General features: G+C 41.5%; 1 protein-coding gene across 1 annotated transcript in view; it reads right to left on the bottom strand.

Annotated features, from left to right (window-relative positions):
• Positions 1–16894, bottom strand: part of LOC115093062 (heparan-sulfate 6-O-sulfotransferase 3-B-like) — a 272747-nt gene extending 255853 nt beyond the window's left edge. The window contains exon 1 of the mRNA XM_029604714.1: positions 15518–16894. Coding sequence (XP_029460574.1) covers positions 15518–16065 — 548 coding nt within the window. The 5' untranslated portion in view covers positions 16066–16894. The remainder of the gene's footprint in view (positions 1–15517) is intronic.
• Between the last annotated feature and the right edge of the window lie 1369 nt (positions 16895–18263).

Here is an 18263-nt window from a genome sequence, read left to right as displayed (position 1 = left end):
GGTTAGTTCAGTTAGTATAACTGTGTTTAAAAAAAGATTGAATAAGTTCTTGGAGGAGAAGTCCATTACCTGCTATTAATTAAGTTTACTTAGAAAATAGCCACTGCTATTACTAGCAACGGTAACATGGAATAGACTTAGTTTTTGGGTACTTGCCAGGTTCTTATAGCCTGGATTAGCCACTGTTGGAAAAAGGATGCTGGGCTTCATGGACCCTTGGTCTGACCCAGTATGGCATGTTCTTATGAAAACCTGCACAGAATTTTAAAAAGTAGCACAGAGAATATTTAAATACTGTTGACAAATAATTATTCCACACAAGTATGTAAACACTACAAGCATTTATTGAACTTCTTTCAGTTTGACATTTAATTAAATTGACCCTGGTCACTTAGTTGACCATTTCTTTAAATTATGTTACTCAGGTGAGACAGAGAATAAAAAAAAAAGAGAACTTGAAAATGTTAAGAATTATTAAAATGTGATAAAATTAACAAAAATTACTTTCAGGAAAGCATAATAATTCAAAAAAATAAAAGTAGTCTTAAAACAAAACAAAAAAATAGTATGGTAGATCTTATATCTTTATAAGGCTAACAAATCTTTAAAGTCACAGCGATTCAGGACTATTCACAATAGGGCTCCCCCTTACAATCATTTCAGAATCAACCCTTGAGGACTGGGACACAACTCAATTTGCTTACCCTGTGCTTCTTTTCCTTCCCCTGCATTCTCATATTAAGTACAGGACAGTGAGACATTTTCACAATCCCCACTGCAGCTTTACCCCCTCTTCCTCTTTCTAGAAGAGAGTGCAGGACTGTCACAGGGACTATGAACATACACCAGCTAACAGGACAGCGTACGTTCGAACAATGCTCACAGTTCAATTTCAGAGTGAAGCATTCTGCTCCCAGGGCACTGATCAAATCTGGAAAACATGAAATGAGGCAGGGGCAGCTGCAGCCATGATCACAAATCAAGATTGCTACTAACATTTTGCAAACTTGCAAGTGATATTATTGAGGGTTATCATGAACCTTTTCATAGCCACAGAAAATACTAGGGGAAAATAAATAAACAGCCTTAATAAATTTTAAAAAATTTTCCATAGGCACAGAACGGGAAAAATCATTTTTAATAAGATACAATATGTTCTAAAATTGAATTTTATAATATTCATACACAAAAAAACTTGTTATAGGTATGATAAAGGTATGATTATGGGCTGAACCTCTTGGTCAGTCCTTTTCAAGTATCTCGCTGCAGTGTCCATGGTTTCATGCCATCATACTACACTGAAATTTAAATACAAGATCCGATCAAAAGCACATGCTTTCCATGATTTTTTCACTTCAGTCAGTACTCCACTCCTCTAAGACCTCTCTTGCTACCATATCCAATTTGGTTACATAGTTGATTAGGTTGAAGGAAGGCCAAACCTCCAAGAGCTTGAACTATTTTCTGATAGCCTAACCTTCTGACTCCTTCACATATCAAAGATTCATCCATCCTGTTACTTTGTCTCTCCTATGGTAAGCTCTTCCTATCAGTGGCTGCTTCTTTTCCTACTCGGATCAGCAGATAAACTACAGGCTTTCCACAACACCTGTAGTTTATCTGCTGTTCTAATAACCATTACAAGGTGCTCTACCTGTGATATCCAATAGTTTAGACTGTTTACTCTCCCCGATAATTTCTCATATCTATCTAAACATAACATTTACTGTATTCAACTGATGTTATAATGTCACCTGCAATTGTCAGAAACAATATCCAAGCTTCTGAGCTGCAAGGAAGATGGGGCAATGAAGAAGCAATATGGGCCAACCTAAAAAAAGATGATGGGGCATCCATTTATATTAGAGTGGTTTACAGGCCTCTAAATCAAAAGGAAGAGCATGACAGAGATCTGGTTGAAGACATCCAAAAGATGGGAAAGAAGGGAGAAATGGTGATCATTGGAGACTTTAATCTGCCAGATGTAGACTGGAGAATCCCTTCTGCTGAATCAAACAATAGTAGAGAAATAGTGGATGCCATGCAAGGGGCTTTGGTCAAACAAATGTAATGGAACCCACAAGAGAGGGAGTTATACTCGATTTAGTACTCACTAATGGAGATAATGTCTCTGATGTCCAAGTGGGTGCCCACCTCAGCACAAGTTATCATCAAACTGTATGGTTTCATATCACACAAAGGATACAGAGAAGAAGCACGAAGACCCGAGTTTTGCAGTTCAAAAACACAGACTTTGAGGAAATAGGGAAATACCTGGAGGAAGAACTAAAAGACTGGGAGAATAAGAGAGATGTGGATCAACAGTGAACCAAACTAAAAGGAGCAATTATCAAGGCAACTAATCTATATGTTAGAAAAGTAAAGAAAAGAAAAGAAAATGAAACCTATATGGTTCTCAAAGGAAGTGGCTGACAAAATAAAAGCTAAAAGAACATCATTCAAGAAATATAAAGGATCCCAAAGGGAGGAGCACAAAGAAGAATATCTGGTACAACTGAGGCTGACTAAGAAAGTAATCAAGACGGCAAAAAGGAAGAAAGGATTGCCAAAGAGGTAAGGATAGGTGACAAAACATTTTTCAGATACATCAGAGAAAGGAGAAAGGTTCCAAGTGGTATAGTGAAATTGAAAGGTGAAAAGGATGAATGTGTAGAGAGAGACGAAGAAATGGCAGAAATACTAAACAAATACTTCAGTTCGGTGTTCACTAAGGAGGACCCAGGAGAAGGACCATCACTAGTTAACAAGAAACTGGAGGGGAGTGGAGTAGATGTAACTCCGTTTACAGAAGAGAATGTATGGGAAGAGCTGGGAAAACTGTAAGTGGACAAAGCCATGGGGCTTGATGAGGTTCATCCCAGGATACTGAGGGAGCTCAGAGGTGTGCTGGCGGGTCCGCTACGTGACCTATTCAATAGATCCCTAGAAACGGGAGTGGTGCCAAGTGATTGGAGAAAAGCGGTGGTGGTCCCGCTTCACAGGAGTGGGAGCAGAGAGGAGGCTGGAAACTACAGGCCGGTTAGCCTCACCTCAATGGTGGGTAAAGTGATGGAGTCGCTGCTGAAAGAAATTATAGTGAACTATCTACAGTCTGATGAATTGCTGGACCAGAGGCAGCATGGATTCACCAGGGGAAGATCCTGTCAGACAAATCTGATTGACTTTTTCGACTGGGTGACTAGGGAATTGGATCAAGGAAGAGCGCACTATGGTTTCAGCAAGGCTTTTGATATGGTCTTGCACAGGAGGCTGGTGAATAAAATGAGAAGTTTAGGAGTGGATGCCGAGGTAGTGGCCTGGATTGCAAACTGGTTGATGGACAGACGATAATGTGTGATGATAAATGGAACTTACTCTGAAGAGAGAGCGGTGTTAAGCGAAGTGCCGCAAGGATCGGTGTTGGAACCAGTCCTGTTCAATATCTATGTGAGCAAGTTAGCGGACGAGATAGAATGCAAGGTTTGTCTGTTTGTGGATGACATTAAATTCTGCAACAGAGTGGACACGCTGGAAGGAGTGGAGAGAATGAGACGGGATTTAAGGAAGCTGGAAGAGTGGTCGAAGATATGGCAGCTGAGATTCAATCCCAAGAAGTGCAAAGTCATGCATATGAGGTGTGGAAATCCGAAAGAACTGTATTCGATGGGGGTGAAGGGCTGATGTGCACGGAGCAGGAGAGAGACCTAGGGGTGATAGTGTCTAATGATCTGAAGTCAGCGAAACAATGTGACGATAGCTAAAGCCAGAAGAATGCTGGACTGCATAGAGAGAGGAATATCAAGTAAGAAAAGGGAAGTGATTATCTCCTTGTACAGGTCCTTGGTGAGGCCTCACCTGGAGTACTTTGCTCAGTTCTGGAGACCATATCTACAAAGGGACAGAGACAGGATGGAGGCAGTAGAGAGAAGGGCGACCAAAAAGGTGGAGTGTCTTCATCAAATGTCTTATGAGGAGAGATTGAAGAATCTAAATATGTACACCCTGGAGGAAAGGAGGAGCAGAGGTGATATGATACAGACTTTCAGATACTTGAAAAGATTTAATGACCCAAAGATAACGACAAACCTTTTCCGTCGGAAAAAAATCAGCAGAACCAGGGGTCACGATTTAAAGCTCCAGGGAGGAAGATTCAGAACCAATATCAGGAAGTATTTCTTCACGGAGAGGGTGGTGGATGTCTGGAATGCCCTTCCAAAGGAAGAGGTGAAGACCAGAACTGTGAAGGACTTCAAAGGAGCATGGGATAAACACTGTGGATCTATAAAGTCTAGAGGATGTGTATGAAGAGTGGGTGGCTCGCGGGAATGACGGCTACTACCTGGAGATAATACCAATGATGGCTATTACCTGGAGATAATACCCTTATTCAATAAACATACACATAGTTAATGTGACTCCAACACTGCTCTAAGCTTCAATGGCAAGAGGTAATGTGGAAAAAAAAAAAGGATTTCCATTCACAAAAATTGTGGGGAGTAGCTTGCTGGTTTAGGCGGTTACTACTTCTAACCAAATAAGCCTGATGCTTCACTTTCAATGCCTATCCAGCTTAGTTCTCTGCTTCAAAGGCAAGGGAGAAAGTCTGATACTTCACTTTCAATGCAAGTTAGCTCTCTGCTTCAACGGCAAGGGAGAAAGACTGATACTTCACGCATATCCAGCACAGCTCTCTGCTTCAATGGCAGGGGGAATAAAGAAAAGCGGATCTATATACAGACAACAACCAACAAGGACTGAATTACATAGACTGGGTAAACAAGCATGGGTGTAGCTTGTTTACTGCAGCGGTTACTATCCCTAACTAATTAAGCTAGATATTCACTTAGATGCAGTTCCAACACTGCTCTCTGCATTATGGCGGGGGTGGAAGGGATACAGAACCAAAAGGTTACTAAGGGTCAAGAGTAACAGATAAGTATGAGAGAGGAGAAAAAAAAAAGAGTGCGAAGGCTTGCTGGGCAGACTGGATGGGCCGTTTGGTCTTCTTCTGCCGTCATTTCTATGTTTCTATGTAATAACTAGTTTGTAGTGCAAATGATTCAGATTATTTAAAGCACAAGGGAAAAACAATTCTATTGATTGGGTTTAAGAGCTTTATATGACTGTTGAACTAGCAAACAATTGACAATAGGTTAAATCAGTGGTATTTCCTTCACTGAACTCTAGGAAGCTGTCTTTCTCTGTGGCTATGAAAACTCAGTGCTGCTAAAATGATGTGGTTCCTGACCCCGCATACCCTTCTATATAGCCCTACAAATAACAGCTAAATATGTTTTCCAGTAGATCCGTTTCAAAGTTAGATGTTTTTTTCCCATGAAAATATTAAAGAGCACAGAGCTTCTTTTGTTATGTTACAAAGCAATATAAAATTATTGACAGCAGCACAATTTATGTCAGAGCTGTAGCTAGCCTATGGCCAATATAGCTGTGGCCATAGGACCCTTCCATTAGAGGACGCCACTGCTCTGTACCAATGTTGCTGCAAAACAGGCAGCTGCCGTTTTATTATTCTGCCTTTGGGATGATGAACTGCAGCCACCTCAGGGCAAAAAACAGTAGATTGCTTCTGTGATTAACCATCTCTCAAGATGGCCCTGCAGTGCCAAAAGCTGCTTCTGAACAGTTCTTTATGGCCACATGGAGGTGAAACACAATTTTCTATTCTTACCACCCTCTTCCTGCAGTGCTGACAATTTGCTGTTGTGATCCCCACCTCCTCAGTAGCCAGACTGGCAGGAGAACAGAACCAGCTCTCCACACTTTTAACTTCCTCCTCCTCCTGCTGCTGGCCTTCCTTACTCCTCTGTAGTTCAAAAGCTGGTCTGTGTGGGAGAGAGAAAGAGGAGCCCGCAGTAAGAGGAGGCTAGGAACTCTGGCCACTGACTCCCTTTCTTGTCTGTCTGCTGAAAGAGAAGGAGAGGAAGGGATGCAGGAAGGGGAAAAAGAATGGAAAGATGAAAGGGGAGGGATTTAGAAGGGTGGAGAGGAAAGGAAAGATGGAAGGAGAGGAAAAGAAATAGAAGCAGGGGGTTGGAAGGGAGGGAGAGGAAGGGAAGGGTGGAAGGTGAGAAAGTGGAAGGATGGAAGGTGAGGTAGGGGTTGGAAGATGGAGAGTATTGAAAGGTGAGAGACTGGAAGAGTAGGATGGAAGGTGAGGGAGAGGAAAGGAAGATTGGAAGGTGGGGATATTAAAGGTGAAAGACAGGAGACGAAAGGAATGAAGGTAAGGGGCTTGGAAGGTGAGAACAGGAAAGGAAGGAAAGTGACTGGGTTGGAAGGATAGAAAGTGAAGCAGGAGAGGGTAAAAATGGAAGTGGAGGGAGGAGAGGAGGGTGGAAGGTAGAGGAAGTTTGAGGGGAGGTTGTAAGTTGAAGAAAGGGAGGGGGAAGATGGGAGGGGAGAATGATTTGGGAGAAGAGGGTGGTTTCAGAGAACAGGAATAGAGACAGATTTTGAGGGGAAGGTCAAGGGGCTGGAGATGGTAAAAGGAGAACACCGAGGGAAGATGGCAGTCTGGGAAGGGTAAACAAAGAGGAAACTTGGGGAGGTGTAGGGCTAGGACAGGGAGACTGGAGAGGAGAGGAGGAATAAAATCTAGCAGTGAGTTTATAATAAGGTAGAGAGGAAGGAAATGGAGAGAAATTAGATGACTGGGAAAGCACAATATCAGAGCAGTAGGAGAGGAACTGAAAGACACAGAAGGAGAGACAGAACAAATGGAAAATGGACAAGATACTTTGGAAAAGATGAGGACCAAAGTGATTAGAAAAATGACCAGACAGCAGAGGTAAAAGAAGAATTTTATTTTTAGTTTACGGAATATCTCAACTTTAAGAACGTGCATCTCATCATTTTACTGTGCCTAGTACAGGAGGAAATGCATTTCTCCAGTGTTGCACTGCATGCAGAGTCTGGCTTCTTGAGGGTTTTCATTTGAGTTTTTAATCTACCTGTTTTTCTTTCTAATTTGTGGTCCCGTTTTCTGTATTGAAAGTCTGTCTGTGTATGGGATCATCATGGCTTAAAGGTTTAAAGTGCTACTGCTTAACAGCTTAAATATGAATAAGCAATTGTTTAGAGGTTAAGGGTCACTTCTGGTAGCAGTTAAGTATCACATTTGTCACTTTTAGGATCAGGGTAATTAATACCTGTGTCTTCTTATAAATTATAAATAATAATGATGTTATGTTTTACATTTAACTTAGTCTCCCAGCTGGTGATGTTGTATATAGGGTGAGGTTGCATTTTTTCCACTAAGCCATAGATGCCAAATTACTTGTCTATGACTGATTTATTGTGCAGATAATCTACTAGAACTCACTTTCCTATGTTTTCTTTTGTGTGGTTAAACTCACAAGAAAATGTGCTTAACCTCTCCCTCTTCTCCCCTCCCCTCTCCAGTTTCTTAATACTGATATATATAAAAGTGCTTGTCCATATGCAAATATAAAGTTCCTACAGATCCTAAACAGTTAGTAGCAGTAACTGTACAGGGAACGTTATATTCACATATAGATGCAAAGTCAATTCAAGATGCTGTAGCTCAGAGCAATCAACAGTCTTCCACTCCCAGATTACTGTATTTTACCAGCCAAGTTTATCAGCTTCAATGTATGCCAAGCTGCCAATAACTCTTATCTATCCTAGACTGCTAAATAGAATTCAAAATGTCCTATTAGTAGCATCTGCTACTGGGCTGAAGTACAAGAAGGAAGATGATATGGTTACTCCCCACAGTTTGCAATTCATTTTCACTCTTCAATGGAAATTTATGTCCCCACTGAACAAAATATTTCATACTGTTACAAAACAGAAAAAAGTTGATACTTAATATAACCCTAAAGGAGCACTTTCAGAGGAAAAGCACCGCATACCATACCTCAATAAACAAGGCAAAAAAGCATTTCAGACTTCCCTGCTGAAAATTGTATGATTATGATCAGTTTGCAAAATATTCAAACAAATAATACTCATCCTAAAAGTAGAATAAGATAGCCTTAGCTAATACTTCTGGCTAATAAAGAAATAAGAATGTCTTCTCAAAATTAATATAAAGAAAAGAAAAAAAAGAGTAGTCACAGGCTAAAATTGATTGGCTTCAAATTTCATTTTATCAACAGTGCAAAGCACATTAAACTAATATTTCCCAAACACATTAGATTATTCAGGATGTCTTTTTGGTCATGTGGAGCAGTGTTTCCAAAATATTATCCCAAAACAGGGCCCTTTCTAGTCAAGGCCTAGAAAGGAAGTGAGTCTGAGGTTCTGCTAGCAGCAGCAGACAGCTTCCCTCTCACATTGTTTCAGCACATTATCTGAGCAATGTGCCCCAGCACCACTATTTCTGTAAGGCAGGGAACTAAAATGTGCCCTGTGCAGCCATACAACTAAGCCACAGGGCCGCCTCCTTTGTCCTGATTAATTTAGCTTGGATTGCACTTGACTTTTACAGCCATTTGACTGGAAGTTTGCTTAATTCACTTATCCCATTTTCTGGGTTGCCCACCTCTTAAAGTGAATACTGTTCTAACTGAATAATGAACAGCTTTGATGTATGTATTCACTATTGCATTTCATTCTGCTTACAAATGCCATGAGGTTTCATGTAAGCATGCTGAAGCAGCCAAAATTAATACCTTCTATATATATAAAATATACTTAGGTGGCACCTGTCTGTCACACATGCACAGGCCAAGAGTCATCTTGCCCACATGGCAACTGACTGCCATGTTGGCTAGAAGGAGAAGGCCAGAACACAATGGAGAAAGAAGTGATCCAGACAACATGGCCACTACTGCAGAGCTACAAGAGGGAAACAGTGCTGGGGTCAGGGTCAAAGGGGGCAGAATACTCAGGTTAACCCAGGGGAGGGGATAGAACACTGGGGATTGAGCTAGGGAGCCCTCCATTAAATTTTCAATGGGTGACAGCTAGTTATTAGATAAAAAGCCAAACTAAATATAAAGAAAATTGTTGGGTATTTATAGGAATCCATGTAGTTTGTGCCATATTTCCATTTCACAACAGGTACATAACAAAAGAAAGATATGTTTAAATGACAGAAGTAGTACTAATTGACCTCTCCCCTCTGATCAGCTAATGCAGAAGAGATAGATTTAAGATCTTAAACTGTATTTTGTACATCAAAAATAATGATTGCCTCTTTGATAAGCACAATTATGATGAACATAAAAGTACTATCCATCCTACATGTCATAGCAACAAGATGAAGCTCTATATTATGTTTTAAATCACCCCTTTATGCTCCTCTTCTGAATGTTATATTTATATCATTCTTTTTATATATAATCCATAACCTTAGCTGCCTGTTTATAATTAATACATATTTTCATTTCAGTTTATGTGAGTTGGCATTTCCTTCACTTCTTTCCTGCTGTGACAGTGTAGTCAGCCAGAGATGTGGCCTCAAAGCCAAGAATGGGTGATGAACAGACAAGGCGAGACTAGCAGGCTCTAACTAGAACAGAGACTCTTCTTCCTGTGATAGTCAGTCACCATCCCCTTTGGTCAAGCTCTCAGGTGCTGGCAGCCAGCAAGGCTTGGGCAGGAACAACAGGAAACACAAGGCACACACTAAGGTAACATAGCTTAAGATAATATAACCGGAGACATGCATGAACACACAGAAGTAGGGCAGGACCATAGAGGAAAACCTGGAGACCAGAAGATGCTCACAGAAGCAGTACAGGACCACTGCTGGAGGACTGGATTCATGAAACAGACTAGGACCAAACAAGAGAACAAGATACCCAAACCAATCCAGGACCAAACAGGAACAGAAAACACAGGACCTAGTCTAGAACCAGACAGACCAGACACAGGGCCAAACTCTGGCAAAGTGTAGCTTGCGAGCCTAGAATATAACTATCCAAATAGAAATAAAATGGCTATCAGCAGGAAGAAAGGGTTATGCAGATGGAAGGAATAACCAGATTGTCCAAAGGCCCACTCAGGCCGTCTACTGGCAGGAAGCAAGAACTGCCCAACAGGGCCTCGAGCCTATTTTGTCCTACATTATCTATTGAGAGTTAATGAAAAGTGATTTATTACAGAGGATGAAGCTAAGTTCTGCTGATACCACTGGGAAGGGTAGAACCTTCATGATTACACTTACATGTTGATTTTATTTTTTTCAGTCATTTTTATTATATGGTTTCCATAATGTTGTTTATTTCTGTGGGGATATCATTATTGATCATTTGCAAACTACTTGGAGCACAGGGTTACCTGTTATTGAAACACATAATTTACTGCATCACTGGCCATGGAGTTCATGTCACATTTATTTTTACAAGCCTTTAAGGAACTGAATTAGAGTACTGCTTGATAGCACTGAGTTGTGGCCGATTATTTTTATTGAAACAGTTGCAGTTTTTTGTATTACCTGGATTTATGTATGTATTTGAGATTGTTTATATATTGTTAATGAGTCCTTTTAAGTAGTGCTTTTAGTGTATTATGCTTTAATTATTTTTTTCTATTTTGTGTGATATGAATGTATGATTTGTAAGCCACTTAGAACTGTAGATAGTTGGGCTATATGTTTTTTAACTAAATAAGCTATTGTAACTTGCTATATCATAAATGCTCAGTTTTGTTTTCTATTTGAAGCAGCACATTATTAGATAGAAACTGAGTTGTGTGTGAAACTTAATTTTTGTATTTACTTTTTATGTTTTTGAACCATTATTTCAGCATCAGAGTTGCAATTTAATATATATATTTTTTTTATTCAACTAGCAGAAACAACAGAATCATTTACGGTGCTGATCCTTCCATCAGCAATGAGACAGATGACATAACAAATCATTATCTCTGAATCTTGCAGAAAAATTGTCAAATTCATATGCAGGTAAGCAGGCCCATGCCATTTGAGGTCTATATAATAAAAACACAAAATTATTCTACACTGCTAAAATGTACCCCCATATTTTATCATATTTAGCAATATCATTATTAAACATATAGGTCACATTTTTGATCCAGGTGATCCATGGATCTGTTTCCATCAATACACTGATGAAGGGGTAGATTTCCATTTAGTTTCAATCATAAATTTTGCTACATGGATTAGTTGTTGTTGAAAAACAACTGTCAGGAGTAAAGTATCTCTCCAGAGCCCCAGCAAAAATCTTAATGGAGATATATGGTCTCCCCAGGATAGCAGAAATACCAGCATCCACCTCATTACAAAATCACTGAACTCTTATAAAAGGCCAGCAAACTTAGGCCAGGATTCATCATTTCGTGCAGAATGATGAACCCTGCGCTACAGGTGGGAGGGGGTGCGAAGCAGGGGGTGGTGGTGCTATTCCCCACGCTACTGCTGGTGATAATGTTTGAAACATTATCGCCGGCAGCAGTCCCACCGCCGATTACCATAATTCCCTCCCTAACTCCTGCCTCAACTCCTCCCCCCCCTAATTTAAATCTTACCACCGCGATAAGGGCTTAACGCATTCGATAACGGCCTATCACAGCTTGGAAAATAACCCCCATATTTTGCTGAAGCTAGCCATTTGACACCCATGCCAGCAGAGCCCACGGGAAGATGAAAAGCATGGGATACTTGTAGGCTCAATGTATCAATCTGAGCATCAGCTCTGACCTGCAGCAGCAAATAACTCCCCAGAATTCCACATCCAATTCTACTCAAAGGTCATTATTCCACTGGGCAATCACAGGCAATTGCAGATCCTGACCATATAAGAAGTTAAAAATATAGCATACAGTGAGGCTATTTTAGTAGCATTGCTTTTGGTCAGGGTTAATTTTTCTACCACAGAAAGTACTCTACCTAGAGCAGGGGTGGCCAACCCAGTCCTCAACCCAGTCCTCAAGAGGTCTGATTTTCAGGATGTCCACAATGAATATGCATGAGATATATTTGCATACAATGGAGGCGTGCATGCAGATCTATCTCATGCATATTTATTATGGATATCCTAAAAACCAAAACAGTTTGTGGCTCTTGAGGACTAGAGCTGGCCATCCCTGCCCTATAGTCTAGATAATCCAGTGTTTTCTGGTCTGCAAATAAATATAAAATGTGCCTAGGCACAGCTGAAACTCTGATCTTAAAATATGAAAGGGTTGGAAATTCTAACCATCTCAGAATTGCCAGAGGAAATGAAGCCTTAATGACCACCTCTTCCATCCTTGTGTTGTATGTACAAACATAATGGGGGTTGTTTCTATGGAGAGAGAATAGTGACAGAGAACCCAATTCACATGGTAATGCAAGGAGTGCCAGGTTTTCACATTCACAGAGGATGAAGATTGTGATGTGAGAGATGAGAGACCTACTCCTGTAGTTTGGAATTCTTCCATGACTGACATGACTGAGCTGGATCACAACCTAATGAGACATTGGCCCAGTAATAAACCATGAGATTTGGTAAAGCCAGTCCCTCACCCCTTGCTCAAGTCTTAGGTGACCAGAGGGTGCTGAGTTTAATATGTGATGCATTATGCTACCAAATGAAGCAAGAAATGTGACTTTTCAGAGACCACAATGAATATGGATGTTTAAAATGCACTGACATTTCTAGTTCTGTTATGGTATATCATTTATCAGAAATCTGATCTCATATAGAAGTAAATTTGTTCAGACACTAAGACAAAAAATATTTCTTATGATTGTCTAATTGGTCCAAAAGTTGTTCAGTATACTTATGACCTCATCATATAGCAGGTCATTCTACCTTCTTTCAGCTAAAGTTGAACAGAAAGTTCCATTAGGGAGTGAAATTAAGATTCACAAAAAGAAACTGTTCTCAGAAAAGACTGCTTTGAAAAGAAAAAAGAGTTGTGCTGAATGGAGTAAATTCCCAATTTCCAAAAAATATGGAAAATAAAGTAAAGTAGAAAAACAGACAAGCCTTTCTGATCCCCTGCAAACCAGGCAGTTGGCAAATAGCACAATGCCAGAGAAATTCTCAAAAGTCTCTGTACAATAGAATGCAGAATGCATTTAACTTTCACTGAATTTCTTGCTCAGCAGTGCCACCCTCCAGATGTTTTATTCATTATTGAAATAACTGCACTTCTAATGGGAACTGCCAGTTTACTGCTTAACAATAAAGTTAACGGAAAACAAGAACATGTTGTTCTGGTAAATAATTTAAATATTGTTTTATATTTGTTACCTTAAAAAGTGTTTAAAATATCTTTTTAATTTAATGCAAATAGCATCCTTTTTTTTCTAAGAATAATAATGCTTATCCCTGGAGTTACAAACTACAAACAGATTTATCAGGACTGGTTGCCTTATAATGCCAAAGTATGTTTTTCCTGCTGGTCTGAGCGGGACTTTTTTGTTTTAATTTTTGGTACTGAATAATAAAGACCATGCGGAATTTTTTACTTTATCCCCATTTCCTGCCTTTTATTTTTTCAGATTTTGTCATTTGTTATGCTTTTGTACAGTACCACAGCACAGCAGTACTATATACTCCTTGCTGAGCAGTTTAATATTAATTACTTTATCCAGTCTTACTAAATTGTTACTGTACAATATTATTACTTTTGTACACTCCTCACTCTTGCATGTAAAAAGCAATTTGTCAGGCAGCAGAAATATCATTATCAAATGTTCAGCTCTTACTAAAAATACTGTAGCTGTGCACAAAAGAGAGCATTAATTTTAGAGATAAAATACAGTCTTTTGACAGGAGAAGCTGAACAGCACTGTGAATTATTAGCATAGAACATGTAAATTCTCTCATCTAATATCCTCCAATGAGGTAGCACATTTAGCTGTAGAGTGTAAATCTCTTAGTTGAATAGTACAGAGATGGTGGTTTTCATAGTTTTGTTTCAGAACCTGAGCTAGTGGGTGCACTGTAGTGACCACACTGTACAACTGTAAACATTTCAGCTTTGGAGACATTTGAAATCATCCCACTCCTTTCCTTCCACATGCCTAACTTCTAACTATTGGATCATACTGTATATATTCTGCTTCTAAACACAGCTTCCAGACCTCAGCATCAGCTCCTTTTTCATCAAATTTAAAAAAAAAACCAACCTAAATCCTAAAACATTAACTCAGAGTAAAGGCAAGTGAAAATAAACATATCTAATACAAGCTGTAAATACTCATGGATCATAAGAAAGACATCAAACGTAAAAAATCAAACTCTATTTTAGAAAGAGGCTGTCATTCAGAAAACATGAGCATTTGTCTTTTTTGTTCAATTTGTTTACCTCTTCCTATATATTACTTGCACCATCTCTTCTTTTGTAATAAGCAATTCACACCTTCGTATTTGTGTTTCAGAAGGAAAAAAAAATGCATGGCATAAAATTAATCTAATAGTTATTCTATTTTATCATACAGTATCACAAGTGGAGTATTATTTTGAGAACAATTTTATCAGTCAACTTTAAGAATCCATACTGTCACCACATAAATTCAGGGACCTTTTTAAAATATTGATGCAAACTTGCATTATTCCACAGGTGTAAAAAAAATCTCATCTCTCCTCTCCATTTTAGAGATTAAAAATAGAATCAAGATTGCTGGCTCTTGTTTAATATGACAGTGATAGGCTCAAAAAATTATATTTTCTGCACTTCCCAGAACTGAATGTGATTTGGTAATTAGAAAAATGCACATCACATTTCCTTCCTGAGCAATATAGCTGCTACTAGAGGTGAACTGTCAGAAGAAAAAAAAACAAAAAACTTCCCCAATAAAGCAAAACGGAGTTTAGCCACGGGACGAACGAGAAATTGCTCGATTCCCACCCACCCCTCCTTCAGGGGTCAGATGTCCTAAACGGTTGTCTATGGAGGAAATGCTTATTATATCTGGCCCTTAGGTTTCTACCCTGTCACTGTTTCCCGACGTGGAGTAAAGAGCGTAATGCAGAGGTCCTCTAACTCAGAACCGAGAGCTGTCCAAGGTACTGCAGCGGCTTCTCAGCTCCAGCATGCCCAGATCCTTGTACGAGAAAGTGCATGACACGTTATCGTAGCTGCTTCCACTGTACTTAGAAAACAACACTGAAACAAATGAAAATAACGTGCACTTGCCCCCCCCTCCCCCCCCCCCCCCCACACACACACACACACACTCATAACAGAAATCCATCAAGTCTTTGGCGTCACAATCAACAATATTACATAACAGAGTAAAAGACGAAGGAGACAACCATAACATGCCGTCACATTTGACGGCTACACGACTAACTTGTACTTTCTTATTATTTGCAAAGAACAAAAATGCTCTATGCCGGATGAGACCTGCTCTGCTCATAGGATTTTTTTTTTTAAAGCAAACTTTCAGAGCCTGGTTGTGTATCTACACTATCCGAAACAAACTAAGACTGAACTATAGTTGGACGGGGGAGGGGGGGGAACTACAGGAAACCGAGCGACTGGGAGCCACCGAACACGCACAAGCGGAGAATGATTCACAGGGCAAGGGGCAGAGCTGCCCTGCGGGATGAGTGGGGACGGCTGCACTGACCTGCGGCTCCTCTGGCTGTCCCTCTTCTCCATGATGGCCGGGACGCAGTTGGTGAGCTCGGTCCAGTCGGCGTGCAGCCCGCAGCTCCAGCCCGTGGAGAAGCGGGAGAAGAGCCAGGTCTCTTTCTTGCCGGGCCGGTGGCACGTGCACTTCTTCTGGCCCGGCTTGCAGTCGCAGGGTTGCTCCAGGCGGATGTTCCTCACCAGGTGCCTCCCGAAGGTGGTGCCGCCGGTCTTCTGGATGTGCAGAAAGACGATCACGTCGTCGCCTTTCATATGGAAATCCACGAACCGGGTCAGGTCGGTGACGGAGAAGTTAAATTGGGGCAGGAACTTGGGCGGGCTGCCGTCCTCCGGCTCGTCCACCTCGTCCTCCTCCGCCTCTTGGTGCTGAGGCTGTGGGGCGGGCAGCCGGCGGGGCTTCCCGCCACCGGCCCCTTGGAAGTGGCACGAATTGGCCCCGGTCGGGCAAAGGTACTGGTAGACTATCATCACGAACAAGAGGGCCAAGATCGGGGCCAGGATCAACTTGTTGGCTCTCTCATCCATGTTCCCGGAAAGGCTTCTTTCACGCGCTGCCACGCAGAAGAATAAGGAAACGGCTATTGGGCTCTGCGCTGGCGAGTAGTAGCCCGGCAGCGGTCGCCTCCATGCCCTTGCTAACGAGGCGCGAGCTTGTCTTCCGAGACGGGGGCCACCACTAGGCTCCTGGAGACCCGGGGAGCAGTGATAATCACCAGGCGTGAGTTCCCTCCTAGCAGGCTTGAAGTCGCCCTCCCATGCATGACAGGGTGCACTTTGAAGGTGAGGAGCATGGCACTAGCCTGGCTGTAAGACTCCTGCAGGGAGCAGCAGTCAGTGAGCAGAGAGACACTCTGCCCGGGGCAATCGTATGCATGCCTTCAGACCTAGAGGATGTACAGCCGGGGGTGAGAACAGGCATCTATGAGTTCGTATTCCTCGGGCCGACAGCGGCATGCAAGCCGCACAGTTTTGCCTGCAGACGAGCACTTGCTGCTGGTGATGACGAAGGGAATGCCCAAAGCACAAGGGCAGATCGCAACCCTTTAGAGCCGAAGAAATCCCCTCGGACAAGGTCAGTGGAGGGAGGGCATCCCCGGACAGCAGCTGCAGCGCCTTTCTTTGCAGCCCTCATGCAAACTTCCTCCGCAGCTTCCCTCGCTCGCTGCCCCTTCTAAGCCCCTGCCCGGAGCCCAAAGTGCTCGTGGGGAGGGGGGCGGAGCTCCGCCAGACCCTCCCCCCCGGTAAGCGGATACGCCCTGTACGAGCGAGATAGCAAAACTATCCGAGTCACAGGAAGTTTCAGCGGAGGGTGGAGCCTTTCCCCGCGGCCGCCTGCCTCCCCTTGACTGTTTGCATGCTCGCGTGCGGCCAGTACACACGTAGAGCACGCGGGGACCGAAACTGGCACGCTGTCCGCCCAAAGGGAATGCATTTTGAAGGGAATAGTACCAGTCCCACCGGAACCAATCAGAGGCCGGCAGCCCAAGCGGCAGCCAGTCAGATAACTCCTGAGGAAGACAGAAAGGAGCCCAGCTCCGACCAATGGGAAATGCAGGTGCCACGCGGGAACCAATAGGCTACAAGAGGGCTTGGAAAGTACCCAATTGACGGCGAAAAAGACGGCTTTTGGACGTTACCCAGGCAAGATGTAATTAAGCGGTTTTCTATTGGGGTCAGACAGGTAAGCTGCAACATTGTCCTTCAGAAAAAAGCAAAATAACTCAGACCTTCTTATTGGAAGATAAGAGGTTTGGGGTATTTGCGATGAACTTCTTTGAAGCTAAAAGCAGCTGCACTGTGATGGAAAAACTAAAAGTAAAGGGATATAGTTAAAAATAAAGAGTAAAATTATCAGGAACATAAGTAAGGAATTAAAATAATTTGAAACTTAGTTAAAGAAGGTATTATGAGTGCAAACGTTTGTGAAATCTCGAAAAGAAACATGCTATATATAAAAAAGAAAAAACATGAAACATTGCTATGCAACCATTTTACAGTTAGTGAAAATACACTTAACTGGGATAAATCACACTTTGCAGAATATCTTAAAATGTTCTTGAGAAATAACACTTTAAAACTTCATTTCTGTTTCAGCACCTGAAATATTGCAAAAAGCTGTTAATTGTTAGTATAGTGTAATGTGAATTGCACTAATTAATTGTGCTAGTAATCTTCAACTTTTCTATCTCTGCCCTTCCTATCTGTTTGCCAAAAATTTATTGTGTAGACTAACCAAATTAATTTAAATAAACTATTGAAGGAAAGATTGATTGTGTGGGAACTAAAGCTCCCTCTCCCCCTTTTATGTGAAATGCTGAAGAAAATAAGGAACCCATTAATCTCCACTATCTGTCACCTGGTGAAACTTTCCCCATCATTGCTTACTATGCTGAGTCTCTCCCCAGCTCATAAGAGCATAAGAACATAAGAAAATGCCATAGTGGGTCAGACCAAGGGTCCATGAAGCCCAGCATCCTGTTTCCAACAGTGGCCAATCCAGGCCATAAGAACCTGGCAAGTACCCAAAAACTAAGTCTAGTCCATGTTACCATTCTTAATGGCAGTGGCTATTCTCTAAGTCAGAGCTTTCCAAACTTTTCATGTTGGTGACACACTTTTTAGACAAACATAATTTCACGACACGGTAATTCAGTCTACTAGTAAACCAGAGGTTAAAGGTTAAACGAACGAAACATATTTCGACAATTTATGTATGTTTCCTT

The sequence above is a fragment of the Rhinatrema bivittatum genome, chromosome 5, assembly GCF_901001135.1.
Source record: "Rhinatrema bivittatum chromosome 5, aRhiBiv1.1, whole genome shotgun sequence".
Taxonomy (NCBI): Eukaryota; Metazoa; Chordata; class Amphibia; order Gymnophiona; family Rhinatrematidae; genus Rhinatrema; species Rhinatrema bivittatum.
Note: the sequence above shows the minus strand (reverse complement) of the source record. Positions and strands in the feature narration are given on the sequence as shown.